Below are 25,593 nucleotides of genomic sequence, written 5' to 3'. Positions count from 1 at the left end.
ACCCCCTCACCTAATAATGTTTATATTAGGTGTGAAAGAAGGAGGAGAGGCTAATGTGAGTGTCTGAGTGTGTCTGATGATGTGATGGCTCCTTCACTGATGTATCTTGTGTGTGTGTGTCTAATGTGTATGTGTTAAGTGTGTGTTGGTATTGATAAGTGTGTGTGTATGATATAGTGTGTATGTGATGTATTTAATGCTGTGTATTATTGATGTGGATTGATGATGATGTCTGTGTTGGTGTCTCTGTATTGATGGTGTGTATGTGTGGTATTGGTGTGGGTATTGTGTGATGGTATTGGTAGTAGTAACTGTCTGTGATGATGATGATATATTGTTTGTGATGATAGTGTGTTAGTGATGTTATTGCTAGTGATGTGTCGTCTGTCTTGTGATTGATGTCTGTGTTGATGATGTCTGTGTGTCTGAGGTGTGTCTGATGTGTGTCTCTGTCTGTGTCTCTGTGTGTCTGTGGTGGTATGTGATGATGATGATGATATTAGTAGTGGTATTGGTAGATGTGTGTGGTATTGATGTTCTTATTATGTGATGATGTGTGGGTTGATGATGATGTCTCTGTGTGTATGTGTGTGTGTGTCTGTGTGTGTGCGTGTGGATGGTAATTATTATTAAGTGTGATGATGATGTGTAGTGTGTGTGATATTGGTATTGGTGGTAGTGGTATTGAGTGGTGAGTCTCTGTTGGGTGTCGTGTAGATATAGGTCTGTGGTAGTAGTGGCGTATGATATGTGTGGTGTCGTGTGGGTAGGTCTCTGTATGTATGTGTGGTAATCTCTGTGTGTGTGTGTGTGTGTGTGTGTGTATATTAGTGTGTGTGTGTCTCGTGTGTTATTATGATGTTTTTAGTGTATGTCTCTAGTATTAGTAATTATGTATTAGGTTTTGTGTGTGTGTCTAAGTATTAATGGTCTTGTATTATGTAGGCTGTGTGTCTGTGTGTGTGTGTGTGTGTGTGTGTGTCTCTGTGTGTGTGTGTGTGTGGTGTGTGTGTGTCTCTGTTGTGTGGTATTAGTGTGTGTGTGTGGTGTGTGTGTTGTGTGTGTGTGGTAGTATTATTATTATTATTAGCCAAAACACATCTAGATGAATATTGATAGTGTGTGGAAGAAGGAGGGAGGAGCGATGTCGTGGAGGCTAATGATCAGATATTAATGACTCCATAAAATAAGACAGATCAAGCTCACAAGGATCGCTGACTTTGATAAACTGTCAGATGACAGGGATCATCGAAAGAAGGGGGTTAGAGGTGATGTCTCCATATGACACAAGATATGCAAGTGACCGGCCAACTTATAACATGGTGGAAAAATCTTTTCTGAATGGAAATAGTTAAAAATGTTTATTTTGAAATTTTTTGTAAATGAAAATCAAAGTAATTTCGGGTTTTATTTATCATGTGCATCCACCAAAATCTTTAAAGGTCCCATGACATGGTGTTATCTTTGGATGCTTTTATATAGACCTTAGTGGTCCCTAATACTGTATCTGAAGTCTCTTTTATATGAAGTAGGTGGTTCCCCCTAATACTGTATCTGAAGTCTCTTTTATATTGAAGGCCTTAGTGGTCCCCTAATACTATTATCTGAAGTCTCTTTTATATAGGCCTTAATTGGTCCCACTAATACTATATCTGAAGTCTCTTTTATGGAGACCTTAGTGGTCCCCTATAGCCTGTATCTGGGGGTCTCTTTTATATAGACCTTAGTGGTCCCACTAATACTGTATCTGGGGGTCTGCTTTATATAGACCTTAGTGGTCCCTAATACTATATCTGAGATATAACTGAATTGTAAGGTGATTGCTATTACTATCTGGGGGTCTCTTTTAGACTTAGTGGTTGCCCCTAATACTGTATCCTGAAGTCTCTGTTTTATTATAGGCCTTAGTGGTCCCCTAATACTGTATCTGAAGTCTCTTATATTTATAGACCTTAGTGGTCCCCCTAATACTGTATCTGAAGAGTCTCTTTTATATAGACCTTAGGTGGTCCCCTATTACTGTATCCTGAGAGTCTCTTTTTATATGGGCCTTAGTGGTCCCCCTAATGCACTGTAACTGAGAGTCTCTTTTATACTTAGGCCTTAGTGGTCCTAATGCTGTATCCTGAAGTCTCTTTATATAGAGCCTTAGTGGTCCCCCTAATACTGTATCTGAGAGTCTTTTATATATATAGACCTTAGTGGTCCCCAATACTGTATCTGGAAGTCTCTTTTATATGAACCTTGAGTGGTCCCTAATACTTGTATCTGAGAGTCTCTTTTATATAGACCTTAGTGGTCCCTAATACTGTATCAGTATCTTTTATATAGACCTTGAGTGGTCCCTAATACTGTATCTAGAGTCTCTTATATAGACCTTAATTGGTCCCCTAATGCTGTATATCTGAAGTATCTTTTATATATGAATAGTGGTCCCCTAATACTGTATCTGAAGTCTCTTTTATATAGACAGAGTGGTCCCCTAATGTACTGTATCTGGAAATTATCTTTATATAGACCTTAGTGGTCCCTAATACTGTGTGAAGTCTCTTTTATATAGACCTTGAGTGGTCCCTAATACTGTATCTGGGAGATTATAACATATGGGGCTTAAGTGGTCCCTAATACTGTATCTAAGTCTTTTATATAGACTTCCAACTATACTATATATTGAGTCCAGTGACTTTGATCAACTGTCAGATGACATATAATCTAGGGGTGGGGATTGAAAATAGTGACATAAAGGTTTGAAAAGTGGAAGAAAGGCAAAAGAACATGTAGAAAAGCTGCGTCATTTTTTGAAAAGTGTCAAGAATAATTTAATTTAACCCTTTCCTTGAGGGACAAATTTCACCCATTTAACAAAATGTTGAAATTAACTTTGGCAGCCAAAAAGCATCGGGATGACAAATTACGAAAAGCTTCCAATGCTTGAATAAATATTATTAAAAAGAAGACGAAAAACCAGTTTGAAAACACGAAAATGTCAAAGTGGCGATGCGTCTAATAATCCAAGACTGTGTTGCGTAACAGCAGCTGCATACAGTTGGAATATAGAAAGCGTCTCTATTGGTTTAATTTCATTAGTATGCAGTTTATTACCTTTTTAGTGTCAGCTCCAATTTACTGACAATTTGACACTGTGAAGCCTATAGGTAGATGGGGGTTATACCAGCCCCCCACCCCAAATGAATGTATAATCAGGCTTTGATTTTCCAACCGGGACACAATCTATTACTACTGCCATTTCCTAAGTGTTTACTCAGTGACCTACCCACTTTATCCTGCCTTTTATTTGCAGAGTGCAGCTGTCCATATGTTAGCCTAATAGTTTACTTCTATAATTTCTTTTGTGTTGTTTTATAAGAAGAGAGCAGCGGGCGGATACATTTAATAGGAAAACCCCCTCTCTGTGTCCCTGCTTGCTTGGCTTAGGGCCGGTGACACACTAATGAACTGACTTACCCGGCATATTTGCATAGAGATGAATTCACGGCCCTGGCGTGACTTTTAAAATATGATTGAGGGAGGGTTATTATTGCTGCACACTTGATGCGTGTTAACAGGGTTGTTTTGCAGCCTTCATTAAGCACCTTGGTATTAAAAGTTCCACAATCCCTATTTTCCATTGTCATTACCATACTTTCTTTCTTGGCCACAATTATCCACTGTCCATTCCACTGCTGCTCATTTCCATCCTTCTCCATTCCGTCCATTTGTCCACTGGCTTGGTCTATGTCCTGTGTCCATTTATCTGTCTGTTTGTTATGCACTTCTCGGCTCCATTCCATCCATCCATTTTTCGTCCACTACCTATTTCATTCTTCTCATTATGTTTCCTTCCTTCCTTCATTCTCCACCATCCATTATATACCACTGCTTATATTTAAATTCTTCCATGCCACCTTTTTGTCCTCCTGTGTTCTCTCATGGCTTCCACTGTGTGTCCACCTTCCACCGTGTGCTGTCCGTGTGTGGGCTATTCCACCATGCTCCACCTTCCTTTCCTTCTTTCTTTCTTCAGCCACTGTCACTCCTCCTGCGGCTCCATTTCTTTATACTATCCATATTTATTCATGGGGTTTCCATTTCCATACGTTTGTGCACTTAGTTCCTGGAGGGTCAGCGTCCTGGCAGAGTCTTTCAGTGGGGTGGGGCTGTGGATTCCACGTGCTGTCTCTGGCTGTTGTGGTCCGGTGTCTTCCCTGGGTGTGTCTGTGTGTCCATCCACTCCTCCCTCCCCTATGCCTCCCCTCTATGCTCCCTCCTCTATGCTCCTCCTCTGTGCTCCCCTCCCTCCTATGCTGCCCTCCTCTATGCTCCCTTCCTCTATGCTCCCCTCCTCTATCTCCCTCTCTATGCTCCCTCCTCTATGCTCCCTCTCTATACTCCCTCCTCTATGGCTCCCTCCTCTATGCTCCTTCCTCTATGCTCCTCCTCTATGCTCCCTCCTCTATGCTCCCTCCTCTATGCTCCCTCCTCTATGCTCCCTCCTCTATGCTCCCTCCTCTATGCTCCCTCCTCTATGCTCCCTCCTCTATGCTCCCTCCTCTATGCTCCCTCCTCTATGCTCCCTCCTCTATGCTCCCTCCTCTATGCTCCCTCCTCTATGCTCCCTCCTCTATGCTCCCTCCTCTATGCTCCTTCCTCTATGCTCCCTCCTCTATGCTCCCTCCTCTATGCTCCCTCCTCTATGATCCCATCAGATAAGGGACATGAGATTCAGCCTATCACACTCCAGCGTTGCATGAGAGAGATGTAAGATGCTGGCGCTGCAGAGCGGCTGGATTATCTGTTGCTGTGTTTGTGTTTGCAGACAGAGAGGTGAGACATCATTAAAGGAGATTATCTCGGACTAAATACCTGAACATCTGCGAACACATCATTTCTCCAGCTGCTGCTGTGTGTTCACACACACCTGCTGCTGTCTCCATGTGTTTCTGTCACCTTTTTCTTCGTTTTTAGTGCTTTTTCTGGACATTTTTAGCTGTATTATTTAACTTTTTTTGTTATGTTTTAGCAAAATTTAGCCAAAAGGCTATTTTACATCTGCTGTCCCTGGACAGATCGTACAATGTCACACCTAAAATGATAAAAGGATTGTAATAGTACATACAGGTTTGGTCCAATACAAGTCAAATTGACTAAAAATGTAAAAAAAAAATGACAAGATCAGCATATAAACAAGAACAGTTGGTCAATATCAACACCAACACACACATACACACACAAGCCAAATGGTTTTGGGGGTTAGGCTTTTTTGGCATTTTTTGTTCACATAAAGACATTTTTTACACGTTTGTTTTCACATTTTGGGCGCTTTTGTTCCCCGTATTTTACTAACCCTAGGGTTGCCGCCTGTGCAGTTTGCCCGTGTGGACATTGGGTCTGATCATGGCTACACCGCGAAAACAAAATACTTTCACCCAGGAAACAGGCGTTCGTTCCTCGGGGGTGTTTCAATCCAAACCACGGTCCTTTTCCTAAACTTAAAGTGATGGTTCGGAGTAATTCACCCTAGGGTCCTTTGCACCATGACCTCGAGCCAAACACCCCAGAAGCTTTTTTCACCTGGGTCTAACATTGGGAGGTTGCGTGAAGTAGCATTAGCCGCTGAATAGCTTAGCGCGGGGCTAATGGATCCACGTTTGTATCTCGTAACTTACCCCACTAATAATGCCCAAAATGATACCAAACGTCTACAAGTAGTACAAATAGGTTATGCTCTCATAAAACGATGGATTAGAAAGTTTGTAAGTACACCAGAAGTTTATGTAAATAACACTTGCCTGCTCTCTTCTGCTCTCTGCTGTTGTTGTTGCTGCTGTGAGACGAGTGCTTAGGGACATCTACAAATTACAACACCGAAAAGAGATGCAACAAAAATATGTATTAATTTAACTTATTTTTTAAAGTAAGTGCTGTAGTATAACTAGCAGGAGACAAGTAATAATTGAGGTAAGTTTGGAGACATTACCTTATTTAATCATTAAATTAATAAGTATTTTTGTTGTATCTCTTTTCGGTGTAGTAATTTGTAGACGGCCCTAAGCACTCGTCTAACTGCAGGTAGCAGCAGCAGCAGAGAGCTGAAGAGAGCAGGCAAGTGTTCATAAACTTCTGGTGTACTTACAAACTTTCCAATCCATCGTTTTATGAGAGCATAACCTATATGTACTAGTGTAGAAGTTTGGTATCATTTTGGGCATTATTAGTGGGGTCATTTACCAGATACAAACGTGGGTCCATTAGCCCCTGCGCTAAGCTATTCAGCGGCTAACGCTACTCTACGCTAACTCTCCCAATGTTAGACCCAGGTGAAAAAAGCTTCTGGGGGGGTGTTTGGCTCGAGGTCATGGTGCAAAGGACCCTAGGGTGAAATTACTCCGAACCATCACTTTAACTAGTCGTTTTGGTGCCTAAAACCTTAACTGTGGTGGCCGAATGACGCTGGCTTTTCCTGGGCAAATTTTATTTTAACCATTATTGATTAATGATGTTAACCATTTGTTTAAAGATTGTTTTAAACCTCCACAAAATCCTGTTCCTTCCTCTTAGACTCTTAAAGACCAGAGAGGGACAGCTGCAGCCATGAACTCTCAGCCTAGTAGTTTTATTTTTAAGAAACTCTAGCTTCTCATTTTGTTTAACTTTTAGAAGACAAGGTGAAGAAGGCCATAAACTGTGTCTCCTTCTGCCTCCTGAGATAAACTGTTGTTTAGGCTAATGTTAGGAACAGAGAGCAGAGGGGAAGGTGAGACAATGGTGTGACTGTTAATGATGTCCTCTTTTCAACTATGGCCATGCTAAGAGATAAGTGTAGAGGGGTGGCTTAATGGAGGTTTTCACTATATGATGCTTGGATGTTTAGACTTTAGGTTAGAAGACCCTTTCAGATGTGCCGTGGTACTTGTGAAACTGTTTTCTCTGCATTTGCAAATGTAAATAAATGCTCAAAGACCAGACTTTGGTTTAATTCTCAAACAGTCGTTATTCATTTTCATTCTTATCATTGATATTTACTAAACTCTGCTGCTTCACGAAAAAACTTCCACCACAATCTGGCGGCACACAGTCACCTTTTAGCGGCGCGAAACACAACTACCAACCGCCGCTGATACCACGGAGCTCCCATAGCGCCTAAACACAACTACCAACCACCCATAAATAATATATAGGCCTATATATACTGTATATATAATCGTCCATCCATATATATAGTTACCTCCTCTCTGTCTGCAATAATAATAATAATATAATATACACTCACCTAAAGGATTATTAGGAACACCTGTTCAGTTTCTCGTTAATGCAATTATCTAATCAACCAATCACATTACAGCTGCTTCAATGCATTTAGGGGTGTGGTCCAGGTCTAGACAATCTCCTGAAATCCAAACTGAATGTCAGGATGGGAAAGAAAGGTGATCTAAGCTGCTTTGAGCGTGGCATGGTTGTTGGTGCCAGACGGGCTGGTCTGCTCAGTTACTGGGATTCTCACCCACAACCATTTCTAGGGTTTACAAAGACTGGTCTGAAGAAGGAAAAACACCCAGGATGCTGCAGTCCTGGGGGGGTGAAAATGCCTCGTTGATGCTAGAGGTCAGAGGAGAATGGGCCGACTGATTCCAGCTGATAGAAGATCAACTTTGACTCAAATAACCACTCGTTACCACCGAGGTCTGCAGCAAAGCATTTGTGAAGCCACAACATGAAGAACCTTGAGGGGGATGGGCTGCACCAGCAGAAGACCCGGTACCACTCATCTCCACTAACAATAGGAACTTAGAGGCGACAATTTGCACGAGCTCACCAAAATTGGACAGTTGAAGACTGTAAAAATGTTGCCTGGTCTGAAGAATCTCAATTTCTGTTGAGACATTCAGATGGTAGAGTCAGAATTTGGTGTAAACATAATGAGAACATGGACCCATCATGCCTTGTTACCACTGGGCAGGCTGCTGCTGGTGGTGTAATGGTGTGGGGGACCCATCATGCCTTGTTACCACTGGGCAGGCTGCTGCTGGTGGTGTAATGGTGTGGGGGACCCATCATGCCTTGTTACCACTGGGCAGGCTGCTGGTGGTGTAATGGTGTGGGGGACCCATCATGCCTTGTTACCACTGGGCAGGCTGCTGCTGGTGGTGTAATGTTGTGGGGGACCCATCATGCCTTGTTACCACTGGACAGGCTGCTGGTGGTGGTGTAATGGTGTGGGGGACCCATCATGCCTTGTTACCACTGGACAGGCTGCTGGTGGGGGTGGTGGTGGTGTAATGGTGTGGGGGATGTTTTCTTGGCACACTTTAGGCCCCTTTAGTACCAATTGGGCATCGTTTAAATGCCACAGCCTACCTGAGCATTGTTTCTGACCATGTCCATCCCTTTATGACCACCATGGACCCATCCTCTGATGGCTACTTCCAGCAGGATAATGCACCAGGTCACAAAGCTCCAATCATTTCAAATTGGTTTCTTGAACATGACAATGAGTTCACTGTACTAAAATGGCCCCCACAGTCACCAGATCTCAACCCAAGAGAACATCTTTGGGATGTGGTGCAACGGGAGCTTCGTGCCCTGGATGTGCATCCCACAAATCTCCATCAACTGCAAGATGCTATCCTCTCAATATGGGCCATCATTTCTAAAGAATGCTTCCAGCTCCTTGTTGAATCAATGCCACGAAGAATTAAGGCAGTTCTGAAGGTGAAAGGGGGTCAAACATGGTCTCAGTAGGGTGTTCCTAATAATCCTTTAGGGGAGTAATGTGCAGAGTGCCACCTGTTAGCGTGTTAGCGTGTCTACCTGTTGCCTCCTCTCTGTCTGCAATAATAATAATAATAATAATAATAATAATAATATAATATATATTGTGCAGTGTGCCACCTGTTAGCATGTTAGCATGTCTACCTGTTGCCTCCTCTCTGTCTGCAATAATAATAATAATAATAATAATAATAATAATATAATATATAATGTGCAGAGTGCCACCTGTTAGCATGTCAGCATGTCTACCTGTTGCCTCCTCTCTGTCTGCAATAATAATAATAATAATAATAATATAATATATATTGTGCAGTGTGCCACCTGTTAGCCTGTTAGCATGTCTACCTGTTGCCTCCTGTGTGAATCTCTGAATGTGTCCCTGTTTGTTAGCTGTGACTAATGTGTTAGCGTTAGCCGCGGTGGATAAAGGGCCCATTGACAGTTCAGTGTGTACGACAAGAGATTACAGCCAGGACATGTGTTAGGGGGGAGGGGGGGAGGGGGGGAGTCTTATCTCCCAGAAACAGGCCTGCTGTCCCGAGATAAGAGAGGAGCGCCGGGGGAGCCCAGTCCTCTCTCTCTCCTGTTTCTCCCCACTGCTTCCTCCCTCTTCCTCCTCTTTCTCCCCTCCCTCTTCTTCCCTCTTCCTCCCTCTCTCTCCTCTTTCTCCCCACTGCTTCCTCCCTCTTCCTCCCTCTCTCTCCTCTTTCTCCCCACTGCTTCCTCCCTCTTCCTCCCTCTTCCTCCCTCTCTCTCCTCTTTCTCCTCAATGCTTCTTCCCTCTTTCTCCTCTCTCTCCTCTTTCTCCCCTCTGCTTCCTCACTCTTCCTCCTCTTCCTCCTCTTTCTCCCCTCCCTCTTCTTCCCTCTTCCTCCCTCTCTCTCCTCTTTCTCCCCACTGCTTCCTCCCTCTTCCTCCTCTTTCTCCCCTCCCTCTTCCTCCCTCTTCCTCCCTCTCTCTCTCCTCTTTCTCCTCAATGCTTCCTCCCTCTTTCTCCTCTCTCCTCTTTCTCCCCTCTTCTTCCTCCCTCTTCCTCCCTCTCTCCTCTCCTCATGCTTCCTCCCTCTTTCTCCTCTCTCTCCCTCTTTCTCCCTCTGCTTCCTCCTCTTCCTCTCTTTCTCCCTCCCTCTTCTTCCCTCTTCCTCCCTCTCTCTCCTCTTTCTCCCCACTGCTTCCTCCCTCTTCCTCCTCTTTCCTCCTCCTCTTCCTCCCTCTTCCTCCTCTCTCCTCTTTCTCCTCACCGCTTCTTCCCTCTTTCTCCTCTCTCTCCTCTTTCTCCCCACTGCTTCCTCCCTCTTCCTCCTCTTTCTCCCCTCCCTCTTCCTCCCTCTTCCTCCCTCTCTCTCTCCTCTTTCTCCTCAATGCTTCCTCCCTCTTTCTCCTCTCTCTCCTCTTTCTTCCCTCTGCTTCCTCACTCTTCCTCCTCTTTCTCCCTCTTCCTCTGTCTTTCTCCCCACTGCTTCCTCCCTCTCTCTCCTCTTTCTCCCCTCTGCTTCCTCACTCTTCCTCCTCTTTCTCCTCTTTCTCCCTCTTCCTCCGTCTTTCTCCCCACTGCTTCCTCCCTCTTTCTCCCCTCCCTCTTCCTCCTCTGTCTCCTCTTCCTCCCCTCCTCCCCTCCTCCTCCTCCCTCCTCCCTTTACCCACCACGGCTGAGTGGGAACATTGTGTCTGATAGGATAATTCATTCCCTCAGAGTGATAATCAGCGGCCCGTAGGGCCCCCAAATATAGTCCTGTTAATTGCTCAGTCTGCTCCAGCAGCTTAATGACAACTTCTGGGAATCATTAACTGTGTGTGAGGCTTTAAAGCTGCAGGTGAGACACACCTGCTGCTCGGTAGTGAAGTTAAATCACGGGAACATCGTCGACCAAACAGGAAAATGCTAAAGAGAGAAAGTACCGGAGACATTCATCTGCATGTACGGCAGAACAGCGTGGCGTGTCAGTAGCGTGGCGTGTCAGTAGCGTGGCGTGTCAGTAGCGTGGTTTGAGCGTGGCGTGTCAGTAGCGTGGCGGCTGCGTGGCGTGAGCGTGGCGCGAGCGTGGCGTGTCAGTAGCGTGGCGGCTGGCGTGGTGCGGCGCGTAGCGGCATGGTCAGTAAGGCATGCCGGTGGCGTGAGCGTATGGCGCATGCGTAGCGTAGGCGGAGTGGCGTGTCAGTAGCGGGCGGCTGCGTGGCGTGGCGTGGCGTGAGCGTGGCGTGGCGTGAAGCGCGGGCGTGTCAGTAGCGTATGCTGTCAGTAGGCGTGGTGCGAGCGGTGGCGTGTCAGTAGCGTGCGTGTCAGTAGCGTGGCGTGTCAGTAGCGTGGCGTGTCAGTAGCGTGGCGGGAGCGTGGTTTGAGCGTGGCGTGTCAGTAGCGTGGCGTGTCAGTAGCGTGGCGTGTCAGTAGCGTGGTTTGAGCGTGGCATGTCAGTAGCGTGGCGAAGCGTGGTTTGAGCGGTGTGGTCAGTAGCGTGGCGTGTCAGTAGCGTGGCGTGTCAGTAGCGTGGCGTGTCAGTAGCGTGGTTTGAGCTTGGCGTGTCAGTAGCGTGGCGTGTCAGTAGCGTGGATTGAGCGTGGCGTGTCAGTAGCGTGGCGTGTCAGTAGCGTGGCGTGTCAGTAGCGTGGTTTGAGCTTGGCGTGTCAGTAGCGTGGCGTGTCAGTAGCGTGGCGTGTCAGTAGCGTGGTTTGAGCGTGGCGTGTCAGTAGCGTGGCGTGTCAGTAGCGTGGCGCGAGCGTGGTTTGAGCGTGGCGTGTCAGTAGCGTGGCGGCTGCGTGGCGTGAACACCACCTACACCAACTTATCGTATCGGGAACAAAACTCTCGCGAGATCTGGCAACACAGAGAAGCTAACGTCAGATAACGTTAAACAAATATAACTTTTCATCGATCCACACGACGTTCGCCAGTGATGGGTCGTTCGCGAATGAGGCGGCTCTTGTGTCAATCATACACAAGGTGTCAACCAACTATACGGCATGAGGGAGGGGCCGAGCCATCACACACACACACACACACACACACACACACACACACACACACCCGACACACACACACACACACACACACACACACACAACACACACCCACACACACACACACACACACACACACTGTCAAACTCGGAGGAGAGGACAGATAGGAGGAAAAATAGTTCTGAAAACAAAACAGAGAGAAAAAGAGGGACCAGTTTAATCCTTTCAGTTATTTATTTGTCTTTAATATGGGTTCTTTTATGGCCCGTTTCATACCAGCGTGGGACTCCAGGCTCTCTAACCAAGGCCATCCTGCACACTGGCTGCATGGCGTGAGCGTGGCGGCTGCGTGGCGTTTTCTACGTCTTTGCACACCAGAAAGGTGTCTGACGCGGCGCTGCTGCTGCTGCTGCTGCTAGCCTCGTCTGGACACATAAACATAAATATATTCTGATCTGATTACAGCAAAGATAACATCGGCAGTATTGACGGCAGAATAGGCTCCAGAATATTTCCTTCTGGATTGACAGGTGACATATTTATAATTATTTTAATTACATTTATATATATCTGCATTTATGTCAAAACCTCGAGACGTTCACACATTAACATGTCATTTATTAATATGTATTTGTGTCTAAACGACATATAAACATCTTTTCCTATTCTATTTTGTCTGGTGTGTCGCGTGAAGAATAGGCGTCTGTCCTATTTCTAGCATGCACGAGTTTCCTGAGAGGTGCACGTCACGCCAGGCAGCGTGTAACCTCTAACCCGTTACCATGGGAGCCCAAATAAAAATGGATACGCCACGCAACCAGTGTGCAGGAGGCCTTAGGATTTTCAAAATCAGTGGTATGGTCTTAGACTCGAGGAAGGGATGCAATTTAAGGAACACAGCCGGGGGCGAAAGTCAGATTCTAACGTTTGTGGCATTAAATTTAAAAGTTAAATTAAAAGTTATGGAGGAAAGTTAACATACGACCTGCAGTACCTTAACCTATATTTTATATATATATATATATCTATATTGACCCATTTTCTTTCAACCAAATTGTCCAAAACCATAACGTGGATGGTTCCCTACAACCATTTCTCTTCACAGGTAAAATAAAGGATCGGTTCACTACTTTCATTCAATTTTATAGCGTTTGAAAAAAATATGATCAAAGAAAAAAAAAAAAAGTGACAACAAATGTTGGAAAAAAACCAACAGAAACGTCAAAAAAAAACGTGCAGAGAAATCGAGAAAAACATCGACAATAACATCGGGAATTTGTGACAAAAAAATAGGAAAAAAGTGACAAAAAAGTTGGAAAAAAAAGTGACAAAAACATCAGAAAAAAATGACAAAATGTTTGGAAAAAAAGTGACCAAAAATTTAATATTTGAAATTTTGACCAAGAAAAAGACAGTAACATGGTCGATAGGAGGACAACACAAGGGTTAAAAAGAAGTCATCTGGGCGCCTGGGAAGCCCAGTTGGTAGAGCGTGCGCCCATATGTAGAGGAACTCCTCGAACCAGCGGCTGTGGGTTCGACTCCAACCTGCGTCCCTTTGCTGCAGGTCATCCCCCCCCCACCTCTCCCTCTCTCTCTCTCTCTCTCTCTCTCTCTCTCTCCTTTCGTGTCTACAGCTGTCCTGTCAAATAAAGGCCTAAAAGTCATGGTTGACCTGTTGTATTTATCTCTGTTTGTAAAAGGTTTTGGGATTGAACGTGCGTCAGATAACAGCAGCGTGTCTGCAGAGCGAGCTGAAGCTGGAAGCTGTGGATGTGAGTGAACAGATGCTGCAGGGGGTGAGGGAGGGGAGGGGGTGAGGGAGGTAGGGGAGGGGGGGATGTTCTCCACACCTGGAAGACATAAAATCAATGTTCCTGCCACACCTGCAGTCACTAGAGAGCATGTTAACTCCACCTGGATAATCACAGGGCTGACGCTGTCAAAGCACCAATAACACTGACATCACAACACAGGGTGACATCACAGCAGGGTGACATCACAACGCAGGAATTATGCTGCGTTCCAGACACAGTTTTTAGCTCGTAAGTTACGACTTCAAGTCACGACTCGGTAGCGTTCCAGGCAAAGTCGCCTCCAACCCTTGTAGCTAGCGTCAGCTGTAGTGAGTATACTGTAGTTTACTCCCTCCCAGCATTAGACGCCCCCGTTACACATTTACGTTACACTTTTGTAAAGTTAGCACTTAAAAATTAGGGGTGGGGGGGAAAAAAACGATACAGGATAGTATCGTAATATTTTTCGTGGCAATACCGTATCGATACACAGACGCCAAGTATGGATCTGTTATGGTATACAGTACAGGCCAAAAGTTTGGACACACCTTCTCATTCAATGCGTTTCCTTTTTATTTTCATGACTATTTACATTGTAGATTCTCACTGAAGGCATCAAAACTATGAATGAACACATATGGAATTATGTATTTAACAAAAAAGTGTGAAATAACTGAAAACATTTCTTATATTTTAGATTCTTTAAAGTAGCCACCCTTTGCTTTTTTATTAATAAGGGAAATAATTCCACTAATGAACCCTGACAAAGCACACCTGTGAAGGTAAAACCATTTCAGGTGACTACCTCATGAAGCTCATTGAGAGAACACCAAGGGTTTGCAGAGTTATCAAAAAAAGCAAAGGGTGGCTACTTTGAAGAATCTAAAATATAAGACATGTTTTCAGTTATTTCACACTTTTTTGTTAAGTACATAATTCCATATGTGTTCATTCATAGTTTTGATGCCTTCAGTGAGAATCTACAATGTAAATAGTCATGAAAATAAAGAAACACATTGAATGAGAAGGTGTGTCCAAACTTTTGGCCTGTACTGTATGTGTTGGTCAGTCTGTCTGCTTGACAATCCCCATTTTGCAGCAATAAAATTGAAGTGAGATGAACAAACAGAGAAATGTGTCTTATTAAATAAAACAGATGTTGACAAAGTTTCCTTTTGGGGACATAATTTGAAGTTGGAAAAAAAGTAGTAAATTGTAATATATCGCAGAATATTGCAATATCTTTAAAATCGCAATAACATCGTATCGTGACTTAAGTATCGTGATGATATCGTATCGTGAGGCCTCTGCTGATTTCCTCCCCTTAGTAAAAATACAATTACAAATGAAGAGCTCTGGCAAACCACACAACAAGAAGAAATTGAAACCCAAATCAAAAGCAGGAATTTGGGGCTGGATCATGCACACCTTGACGGCAAAATAGGCTCCAGAATATTTCCTTCTGTACTGACAGGTGACATGTTATATATTTATTAAAATTACATTTATATATATATCTGCATTTATGTCAAAACCTTGAGACGTTCAAAACATCAACAGGTCATTTATTAAATGTCTGTAGCGGAGCGCTTCCTGGACTCAAAATGTTAGCTTGAGGTGCTCTTTGGATGGGATAATCATAATGTAGGAACCAATAAGGAAACTCCAAGGCACTCTCTTTTAGAAAAATACTAAGCCTTTATTTATGGCTTGGTCATCATAAATCTTAAAGTACTCCGACGCATTTCGGCATACAATCCTTCGTCAGGGAGTCAACAGGTCATTTATTAATATGTATTTGTGTCTAAATAACATATGAACATCGTTTCCTGTTCTATTTTGCCTGGAAACGCTTCCAACATGCTGGCATGTGGTGTGAAAAATAGGCGTCGGTCCTATTTCTAGCATGCACGAGTTTTCTGCGCCTGAGACGTGCGTGCACGCTCTAACCTGTTACCATGGAAGCCCAAATATAAACAGACATGCCACCCAGCTGACACGCTCGCACCATGCAGGCAGGGTGCATAGGGGCCTAATGTGGCAGTAGAGCTTCAGGGGGCAGGCTTACCAAAACACAGGCTAAGTTTCCATCCACCTGTCAATCAAATTATCTGAAGTTCGGTAAATAAACTCCTGCGAATAAAGCTGAGAGTGTGAAAGTGTGTTTCCATCCGATGGCTTTAAAGTGAATAAAAACCTGTTGGGTGATGACGTCACATGCTGTTTTGCGATTAAATTGGTATATGGAATAGATTCGAGACATTTTAAGGTGTTTCCGTTTGTTTTCGCACTGAATCGCACAACATTCAAGCAAACGTTTGCGAACAAAGTTTTGTTAGACAACAGTAGTTGTTGTTAATATTAGAAGGCGAGGAGAAGCTGCGATGGCCTTTGGCCGAGGATCTGATCCAGATCATCAGAAAGGTGGAACTTGCCTTTTATTTCCCCTCCGGCACCGCTGAGAGACAACTCTCTTTTTGGAGATTCAAAAATCTTAGAGAAGGTTTTCTCTTCTAGACTTGATAGCTTTATTGAAAGAAAGAAATTACTCGTAGATAACCAGTACGGTTTTAGGAATAATTGTTCAACTTCACATGCACTCTTTGATATAATTTATGAAATAACTAATGCTGTAGACAACAAGAAATTTGCAATAGGGTTATTTATTGACCTAAGTAAGGCATTTGACACAATAAATTATGATATTTTAATTAATAAGCTAGAACGGTATGGGATTAGAGGGGAGCACTACAGTGGGTTACTAGTTATTTAAAAAATAGAAAACAATATGTGACGATAGGAGATTATCAGTCAAGTTATCAAGAAGTTGTGTGTGGCTGTTAGAGCGCCTTCCATTTACTCCGCGGGACGTCCCGCGGCTGGTCCTAACCTTTGTTGGTCGTTTCCTTCGCGAGTTCCTGATAAATTTTGGCATTTCTTAGATTTTTGTTATATTTTGCTCGTAAATTAAATTCAGAAAGTCTCTCATCTTCTCGTTCGTCTGCTTCCATCTGTCTTTGTTGATGCCTGTCATGTGTGCAAACACAGCGGAAATACTGAGCGGGAATGGACTACAACTTCTTCTTCTTCTTTTTGTGGCGGGTTGCAACCATAAAATGAGCTAAAACTTAATCGCAATTCATTAATTTATTCGGCAAATAACGTTTCCATCATCGTTTATCGCATAAGCCGATCTATATATCGATCAAGAGAAAATCAGACGAGAGCGAAACGTATTTCCTTTGAGTCGATTTTCATGAAATTCTATCAAATTTTACTGTTTCCATGACGGCCTTTTTCATTAATTGGGATAAAAACGTGTGGATGGAAACATAGCTGCTGAGCGAGTGTAGTTTATATTCACTTTCGTTTCATTCTGTATCTCCTTCAGTGATTCACGCTAGTTCATATCTGTGCAGAGGACGACCACCAAGTCGCTGCGGTGTCCTCGTTCCTGTGTGACTCAGCTCAGACGGGGAGAAGTTACGAACAAAAGTGGGAAAGTTCTGTCGCAAAAACCACTGCTGTTACATTACGTTATCCTGGCGCTTTTGTAAATGGGTACACCGGAATACCTTGACCTCTCCTAGTGGGTATACTGTGTATCCTGTAGACTACACCACTGGGCGGGACTTAAATACTCTGTCAGTATTTTCTAGTCAATCAACCCACTGATGTAACCTGAGTAAGGTGCACACTCGCCTACTCATGGTGCGTTCAAATCAGCTCAGACGTGTTGTAATTGTCGGGAACGGAGGGTACCCCGTGTCCACTACGCCCTTGCCCTTCTGTACCGGTATTTTTCATGTTGTTCAGACCTTCCTCCACAGCGCTGTGGAGGAGAGTCTGGATAGTCCACACAGCATTCTGGGATGGGAGTCTTTTCCCCGCAGAAAACTGCAGAAAGACTTTTCTCTGCTTTTATAACGTTATTAATTTTGTTTAGAAATGGAGTTTTTACTGCGCACGGACTGAGACTTTCTGATGAGTCACATTGGGTGCTGTCTGTCTGTCTCTCTCTCTTTCTGTCTCTCTCTCTCTCTGTCTCTCTCTCTCTGTCTCCCTCTCTCTGTCTCTCTCTCTCTCTGTCTGTCTCTCTGTCTCTCTCTCTGTCTCTCTCTCTGTCTCTCTCTCTCTGTCTCTCTCTTCTCAAAATTTAGTTATAACATATAACGATTATTAAAATGTGTCTCAGATTATAAATTTGAATTTATCTCCAAAAAAAATAAAAATGAAATAAATCTCCACCAAAGGCCTGAGAAGATCTCAGCAGGAACTCCCATAATACGGTGATCATGATGATAAATACACAGCCTAACATACAATATAACACACAACGAAATAAAAAACGTTATTAAAAAAATTGAAAATGTAAAAATAATTAAATAAAAAATAAATACAAAAAGGTTAAAAAAAAATTTTTAAATTTAAATAATAAAATAATAAAAAATATATAAAAGAAAATTAAAAAATAAATTGAATAATAATTACTGGATATTTAAGGATGTTGAATAGCAGCACGGCAGCAGCACAATAAAGGGGGTTAAATAACTAATGAATATTGATTAAACTATCGGATATCAAACAGATGATTTATCAGCTGTTCTGCGCGGTAATTTAACTCATTAATCCGTGACGTCATCATGAATTAAACACGTGTATTAATTAACATGTGTCAGGGGAGGGGAGGGGGGAGGGGGGGATGTGGAACAAGACGCATGTAACATTTGAGTTTTTATTAAATAAAAGTGCATTACATTGATCCGCTGATGATGATACACAGCTTCAGACATTTAAATTAAAGTGGGACAATATTCGGTGTGTACAGGCGCGTGGAGCCTTTCTTATTGTCTCTGTGTGTGAATACAAAACCACATGAGGGACTCACAGCGGGGGGGCTAGGGGGGGGTGGGGTGGTCTTTTAGGATGCAACTCACGCTTTTTCTTTTTCGTATTTACAAAATAAAAGTCCTCTGTGTGTCCCGACAGGAGGACCCTCCATCCGAGACAAAATCTTGAAATGTCAGACTCCGAGAGTTCCGTTGAGACTCCGAGAGTTCCGTTGAGACTCCGAGAGTTCCGTTGAGACTCCGAGAGTTCCGTTGATTTCCCAGAAAAAGAAGCAGAAAAGCAGTTTTTTTTAAGTGTAGTTCTCTTGATTTTTGGATGCAACTCACGCTTTTCTATTTACAAAGTAAAAGTCCTCTTTGTGTCCCAACAGGTTGAAATGTTCGACTCCGAGAGTTCCTTTTCTGTCAGTCCGCGGGAACATATAGGCAGATATATGTATATATATATATAATATATGTATATGTGTGTGTGTGTGTGTGTGTGTGTGTGTGTGTGTGTGTGTGTGTGTGTGTGTGTGTGTTTTAGGAGCTGTCGTTCTCTGAAGTGTGCAGCAGCAGCGGCTTGTGTTTCTGCAGCAGCTGTGTGATCTTCTCGTCGTCTGAGTTCGGGTCCAGGGGCTTGTTGTAGTCGTCGTCCTCGTCCTCGTTGTCCGAGGTCCCCTTCAGCCTCTCGGTCTCCGAGTCCTGCTTCTTCTTGGCCGTGGCCATCTCCGCCGCGTGCTTTTTCCTCCATTTAGTCCTCCGGTTCTGGAACCACACCTGCAGACAACACACACACACACAAAACACACACACACAGAGAGAGAGAGAGAGATAATGTAGAATGCAAGCAGAAGTCCGTTCACTTTTCTGTCGTTTTAACACATCTTTACACACTGAAAGTCTGCTTAAAGGAACTAGTAATGGATGAGGCAACACACACACACACACACACACACAGGCGCACGCACGCAGAAGTCTGTTCACTTTTCGGTCGTTTTAACACATCTTTAGGCCTACACACAAGTCTGCAGGATGTTAGAAATAAAAAGGAGGCATTGACACACACACACACACACACACACACAAACACGGAAGTCCGTTCACTTTTCTCTCGTTTGAAGAAATCTCCACACACTGAGACTCTGCCTCTCTTTCCGTATGCAACAGTTCTTTATACGTGTATGTGCTTCAGTAGGCTATTTATTTCAGATTAATGTTTAATATCTTTGTTTATGTGTGCACCATTCACCGAGGCATATTCTACACAGGCCTCAGTGCAACTGATTGTAGCAGGATATTACAACAAATTAAATAAAAAAATTCTGATGTAACAAATTAAAGCGAGGATGAAACACACACACACACACACACACACATGCAGAAGTCTGTTCACTTTTCCGTCGTTTTAAGAAATCTCTACACATGATGACACATGATGTAATAAAAATAAATAGGAGACAACACACACACACACACACACACACACACACGCGCGCGCAAAAGTCCGTTCACTTTTCTCTCGATTTAAGAAATGTCTACACACTGGAACTGTGCGGGATGTTACCAATAAAAAGCCTTCATTTTTATACGTCATGCTGCCCAAATAAAGGCTGGGAATTGAACTACTTAAAAATGAATATAGGGATTATTATTTATGCTAAATATTTATAACAATAAAACGTGATTTCTGAAGCGAATTGAATAGAAAAAAAGATGCACAAAGTCCACATGAAAAGACCAGATGTGAGGAATAAACGTGATGCATTTTGGGAGCAATTATTGGAGGGTTGAAAGCAGCTCGAGCACAAATGATAGAAAGGCCTTTTTAAAATGACATTTCAGAGAAACAACTAAAGCTAATCATGCAGGCAAAATATCGAAATGTCATAAATACATTTGGTTAATGTTTGAAAAATGCATTTAATCCACAATTTAAAAAAATAAACATTTTTGATTTTTCTTTTCAGTGTAAAAATGTGACAAATTATTTTTATTTCCATATTTTTGATTTTATTTTTTACCTCTTTTTAGCAACATAAAAATGGATCATGGGGCTAAAAGTCATGCAGGCAAAATATAAAAATAAATTTGGTTAAATTTGTGTGAAAATGTCGTTATATTTAAACTAAAATCCAGAAATAAAACAATTTTTCTGCTTTTTTTCAGTGTGAAGAAAACAGATTTGTATGAGAAATGTTCATTTTTTTAATTGCATTTTTACTGTTTTAGCAACAACAGCAAATGGATCATTGTTAAAAAATGACGCAGCCCAAAAAATATCCTAAATAAATGAATAAATGTTTGAAAAAGACCAGTTTTGAGCGGTGTGGAGCTCAGCTTGTGTTTGAATCGCACATTAAAGGAGAACATGTGGAGGAAGCAGAAGATCTACTATGTATTATATCTTTAATGTTTAATGTCTTATACTGCACTGTAACTCGTATTCTTGTATTTTAATCGTTTTTATGTAAAGCACGTTGAATTGCCCTGTTGCTGAAATGTGCTACAAATAAAGCCGCCTCGCCTATTTGGGTATTTAAAAAGGGACAATGCATATCCAATTGACATTTTTTTGTTATCACTCAGAATGTAAATGTGCCAGAGTTAGAGCAAAAAAAAGCTCATTTTCATCAGTAGTCCCTCTGTAGTGACACATGATCATATTACATTAATACAAATAATTCAAGAAAGAGAGAAAAGAAAAGAGAAAGGGACAAAAAAATATATATATGAAAAATAAATGTAATAGTGGGCAGTTGGCTCAGTTGGTAGAGCGGGCGCACATGTGCAGAGGTGTATTTCTCGGTGCAGAAGGGCCAAGGGTTCAAGTCCGACCTGGGACAGTTTTCTTTTTCTCTCTCTTTTTTTTTTTTTTTTTTTTTCTTTTTTTTCTCTCTCTCTTTTTTTTCTCCTTTCATGTCTCATCTTTCCTCTCTAATAAAGGGGGAAATGCCCAAATATAAAAGTCCAATAGAAAGAAGGCCAGGACCTAGGATGAGGTGAGCCAGCTGTTGATGATAGCTGTTCTGATAGTTTTGAATCCATCTCCTGAGTGAATTTCGAAATGAGAGCTGCTGGAGCTGTTCTCTGAGGTCAGAGGACTATATATATATATATATATATATATATATATATATATATATATATATATATATATATATATTTGTGTGTGTGTGTATGTATATATATCTGAGCTGTCAGAGGAGGCCTCGCGGGAACATTTGGGCTCTGCTCGTCCTCTGTCCCGAGCTCTCCCAGTCGGGGAGGAAAAAGGCTTCAACTGAAACTCAATAATCTGCATTTTATCCATGAATAAATAAAACTGTTTTGATTTTTTTCTCAAAGTGAAGAACTCTGGTTTTAAGGTTTTAATAACTGCTGTAATAACAGTCATGCATGAAGCATTTTCCATATTTTTATAATTTAATTTTAGGCTATTGTTTTAAATTTTTTAGCAACAAAAAGGATATAATTAAATAAATAAATAGGGAAATGTTTGAATTAAACTGAACCTCACTGATCAGCCGCATTTTATCCCAAAATTAAAAAGGATTTTGACCTAATTTTTTTCTGTGTAAAAAGTGTCTGTTTTTATTTTCATATCATTAATTTTTTCATTTTATTTGACTTTTTTTTTTAGCAACAAATGGCTGAATGAACTCAGCTAGCCTGCAGCTGCACACGGCTCTGTTCTGAATGGGAGAGGTAGCCACGCCCCCTAATTTGCATAAATAAAAGAACTGGAAATAAAGCATTTATTGCCTCATTTATTTATTTCATGATTTATTTCAAAAGGCATTTTCATTTATTTAATATTAAATTAAAACGGTATTCCCAGAGAATGGATCATGCTGCCAAGATATCAAGATATTAAAGCTAAATAAAGGTAAACAAGTGACGTACATAAATCAACATTACGTCATTATTTTGATAATTTATTTACATTTTTGATTTGATTTTTCAGCAACAAATGAAATCGGTCAAAAGGAATGCAGCCAAAATATCTGAAATATCACAGGCTAAATACATGAATAATTGTTTGGAAACCCCTTTTAAACTGAAGGTCTTTGAACGCAGCATTTTGTTTTTATTTCCATGTTTCTTTCAGTTATTTTTCCAGTATTTATTTACCCGTTTCATTACGGTTCTTTCTGTGTGTGTTTAGTATATTTCTGTGTATATTTCTGTGTATACTTCTATGTATCTGTCTGTGTATTCCAGTGAGAGTGTAGTCATGGTATACCATGACTTGGCTCTCGGTCATGTAATATATTTCTGTATATTTCTGTGTATATGTGTGTGTATTAGTGCAGTACCTTGACTTGGCTCTCGGTCATGCCCAGAGAATAAGCCAGGCGCGCTCTCTCCGGCCCCGCCAGATATTTCGTTTGTTCAAAAGTCTTTTCCAGAGCGAAGATCTGCTGTCCAGAGAAAGTGGGCCGCGTGTGTTTCCTCTTCCCGTCTTTGTCCAGCAGCACCGAGTTGTGATCTGCAGCCGGGGACACAAACACACTTTAAATACCAAGAGGAAGCAATATTCACAAGAAGAGCAAATAAACACGCTGTTTGAGAAGAAAAAATAAATAAAAAAGCTTTTATTTTGAAGGATCGGTCATGTTGAAATTGCGGTAATCCGTATATATTTTAACATACTAACTTACTATTTCAGTATGAAGTAAATTAAGTTTTAAGCCTTGCACATTTCTTCTCTTTTTGTAGAGTAATAATATTTAATATTCACTGTGAAATATTTCAACATTTAGGCTCAATAACCTCATCTCACTGAAGGCTGCAGAGACTTTTATTTTGTAATTATTTTCATGTTTTTAAAGATGAATAAAGTTCCGATTAAAGAAGTCTTTTATAACATCTAAATAAAGTCTCTTTAAGATTTAAATATTTCTGATTATTTGTATGTTTTCAGATGATTAAATGAGTCTTTTTAAATTAATTAATTTTTTTTTAAAAGAATTTATTAAGTCTTAATTAGATGAATAAAGTTCCGATTATTTGTATATTTTTACAGGATCGAAGAAGGCTTTTGAACATTTAAATAAAGTATTTTTAAGATGAAAATATTTCCACTAATGTTTAGGGTTTTCAGAGGATTAAAGTTCCGATTATATTCATGTTTTCAGAGGATATAAAAAGCCTTTTTAGGATGAAAAAAGTTCCGATTATTTGCATGTTTTCAGAGGATAAAATAAGCATTTTTAGAATTAATAAAGTCCAAATATATTTATGTTTTCAAAGGATAAAAGAGCCTTTTTAAACATGAATAAAGTTCCAAATATATTTATGTTTTTATAGGATAAAAAAGCCTTTTTTAGATGAAAAAATATCCAATTATTTGCATGTTTTCAGAGGATAAAAGAAGTGTCTTTCAGGATGAATAGAGTCCCCGGAACAGCGCGTTCACTTACGCGGTGAACACGCGAACCTGGCGGCGTCCCTCCAGTGCGCGCTCTGCATGACTCCGGGCCAGAAGATGGGCGTCCGGCCCGGCAGCTCCGCGAGAGGCTTCGGGTACCGGGCCACACTGGCGGCCACCGCCGCGGCCCCGGGGCTGAAGTAAAGTCCGGGGGGCGGCGGCGGGCTGAGGCTGCTGAACCGGGGCAAACCGGACAGAATCCCCGCAGCAGAGGAACAAGAAGCCGTGGCTGCGGACGCGGGGGGCCGGCTCAGGATGTCGTTTATTCCGTGCGGGGTCGCGGAGGAACACTGCTGCGGGGATCCGAGCCCCGAGGACAGCTGCCCCCCAGCCGTGGAGCTCTTGGAGGACACAGACACGGCGATCCCGCCCGGGTTTGGGGACGTGGTGGCCGGGGACGTGGAGCAGTTCGGCCCCGGGGAGGAGAGCGGGTACGCCGGGTACAGCGGGGTCTTCATCTCGGTCATGCTGTGCAGAGCTGCTAAAGGAGGGGTGCTGAGGAGGAAGGCGCTCTGTCGGGACCCGTCCATCTGCCCTGCATGCACCGCTAACATCACCTCTCTTTTTGGATGGTTTTTTTGCAACTTTTTGACGTTTTTTTCGACGTTTTTGTCGATTCTTGCAGCGATTTTTTTCACCGCTTGTTTTCCATTTTGTGTTTTTGTCTCTTAATTCAGTCAGTCCCGACTACAACTCCTCTCTGGAGTCACTCTCACAAGTCCATGTCAGGCTCGCGCTCAGCTGCACAAATTCCTCCCCCAAAAAATTTTAAACTTGGAGGAAGAAATAAAAAAAGCCCCCCCAAAAAAATCCTCCGCGGTTCCGGGTCCAGTCCAGATGTTTCTGTGCGGAGATCAGGAAGTTGTGTGAGAAAATGAAACATGATCATCTGTTGTGTCTGTCAGCTCTCAGCCCAAACTTTGGAGGAGGAGAGAGAGGGGGGCTCGGATTGGCTGACCGGACAGTGACGTGGTGACGCAGAGCCCGCCCCTAATCTAGGGCCCGAGGCGACATATCAGCTGCTTTATTTCATCTATTTAGTTTGTACATTTTTATAACTTTCATCAATTTTTGGAGGAGTTTTGTTGCCTCTTTTTTCAACCCTTTTCTTGACATTTTTTTCTGACTTCTATTTAGTTTTTTTTCGACATTTTTTGACATTTTTGTTTCTCTAATCTGGGCCCGAGGAGAACAGCTTTTTCACGATGTTTTTGACAATAGTTTTTAACGTTTTTATCAACAGGAGCGGTTATTTTGACCTCTTTGGGGCAGTGGCGGTTCCAGGGTCTGTTGTGGCCCGAGGCAAGTATTGCTGGGGCCTCAAACCAGGACCCGAGGACAACACAAGGGTTAACACGTGACTGAATGAACGCCGTTACTCTAACGTTAATAGCTATAGCTAAAGTTATTCAAGGCCACGCCCACATGTACCAAAACCATCTTTTTCCATCGTCTTCCCTGGCATCGGCTCCATTAGTAAATGACTCAACACGCTACTTGATATTCCAGGCCTATAGGTGGCGCTGCTTCTGCTACAGACACTCACCAAAAAAACGGAGAAGAAGAGGCGGAGCATGGGCATTAAGCTTGCGCCGCTGTATACAAACAGACAGTAGAAGAAGAGACCAAAACACAAATAGAAGATGACGAAAATGGCTTAGTGCAAGGAAACCAGAAACTACACAGGCATGTAGTCCGGCATTGTTGTTGTTGTTATGAGACTTTGTCGCGGGATAAGAGGTCAAAGGCTAGCGGTCGTAGTGTGTGGCGATGACATCATCGATATGTAAGTCCAAAACGAAGACGCAAG

The 25,593-nt window shown here is 42.4% G+C and overlaps 1 protein-coding gene across 1 annotated transcript; it reads right to left on the bottom strand.

Annotated features, from left to right (window-relative positions):
• Window positions 1-18,255: 18,255 nt before the first annotated feature.
• nkx6.1 (NK6 homeobox 1) lies at window positions 18,256-24,633 on the bottom strand. The gene is made up of 3 exons (XM_039778938.1): window positions 23,776-24,633; window positions 22,669-22,841; window positions 18,256-19,129 (listed from the first exon to the last, which is right to left on the bottom strand). Exons 1-3 carry the CDS (start codon window positions 24,335-24,337, stop codon window positions 18,893-18,895), a joined length of 972 nt encoding a protein of 323 aa, XP_039634872.1. The 5' UTR covers window positions 24,338-24,633; the 3' UTR covers window positions 18,256-18,892.
• Window positions 24,634-25,593: the final 960 nt, after the last annotated feature.

This window comes from Perca fluviatilis, chromosome 17, assembly GCF_010015445.1.
Source record: "Perca fluviatilis chromosome 17, GENO_Pfluv_1.0, whole genome shotgun sequence".
Lineage (NCBI taxonomy): Eukaryota > Metazoa > Chordata > Actinopteri > Perciformes > Percidae > Perca > Perca fluviatilis.
This window is presented reverse-complemented; position numbering and strand designations above follow the sequence as displayed.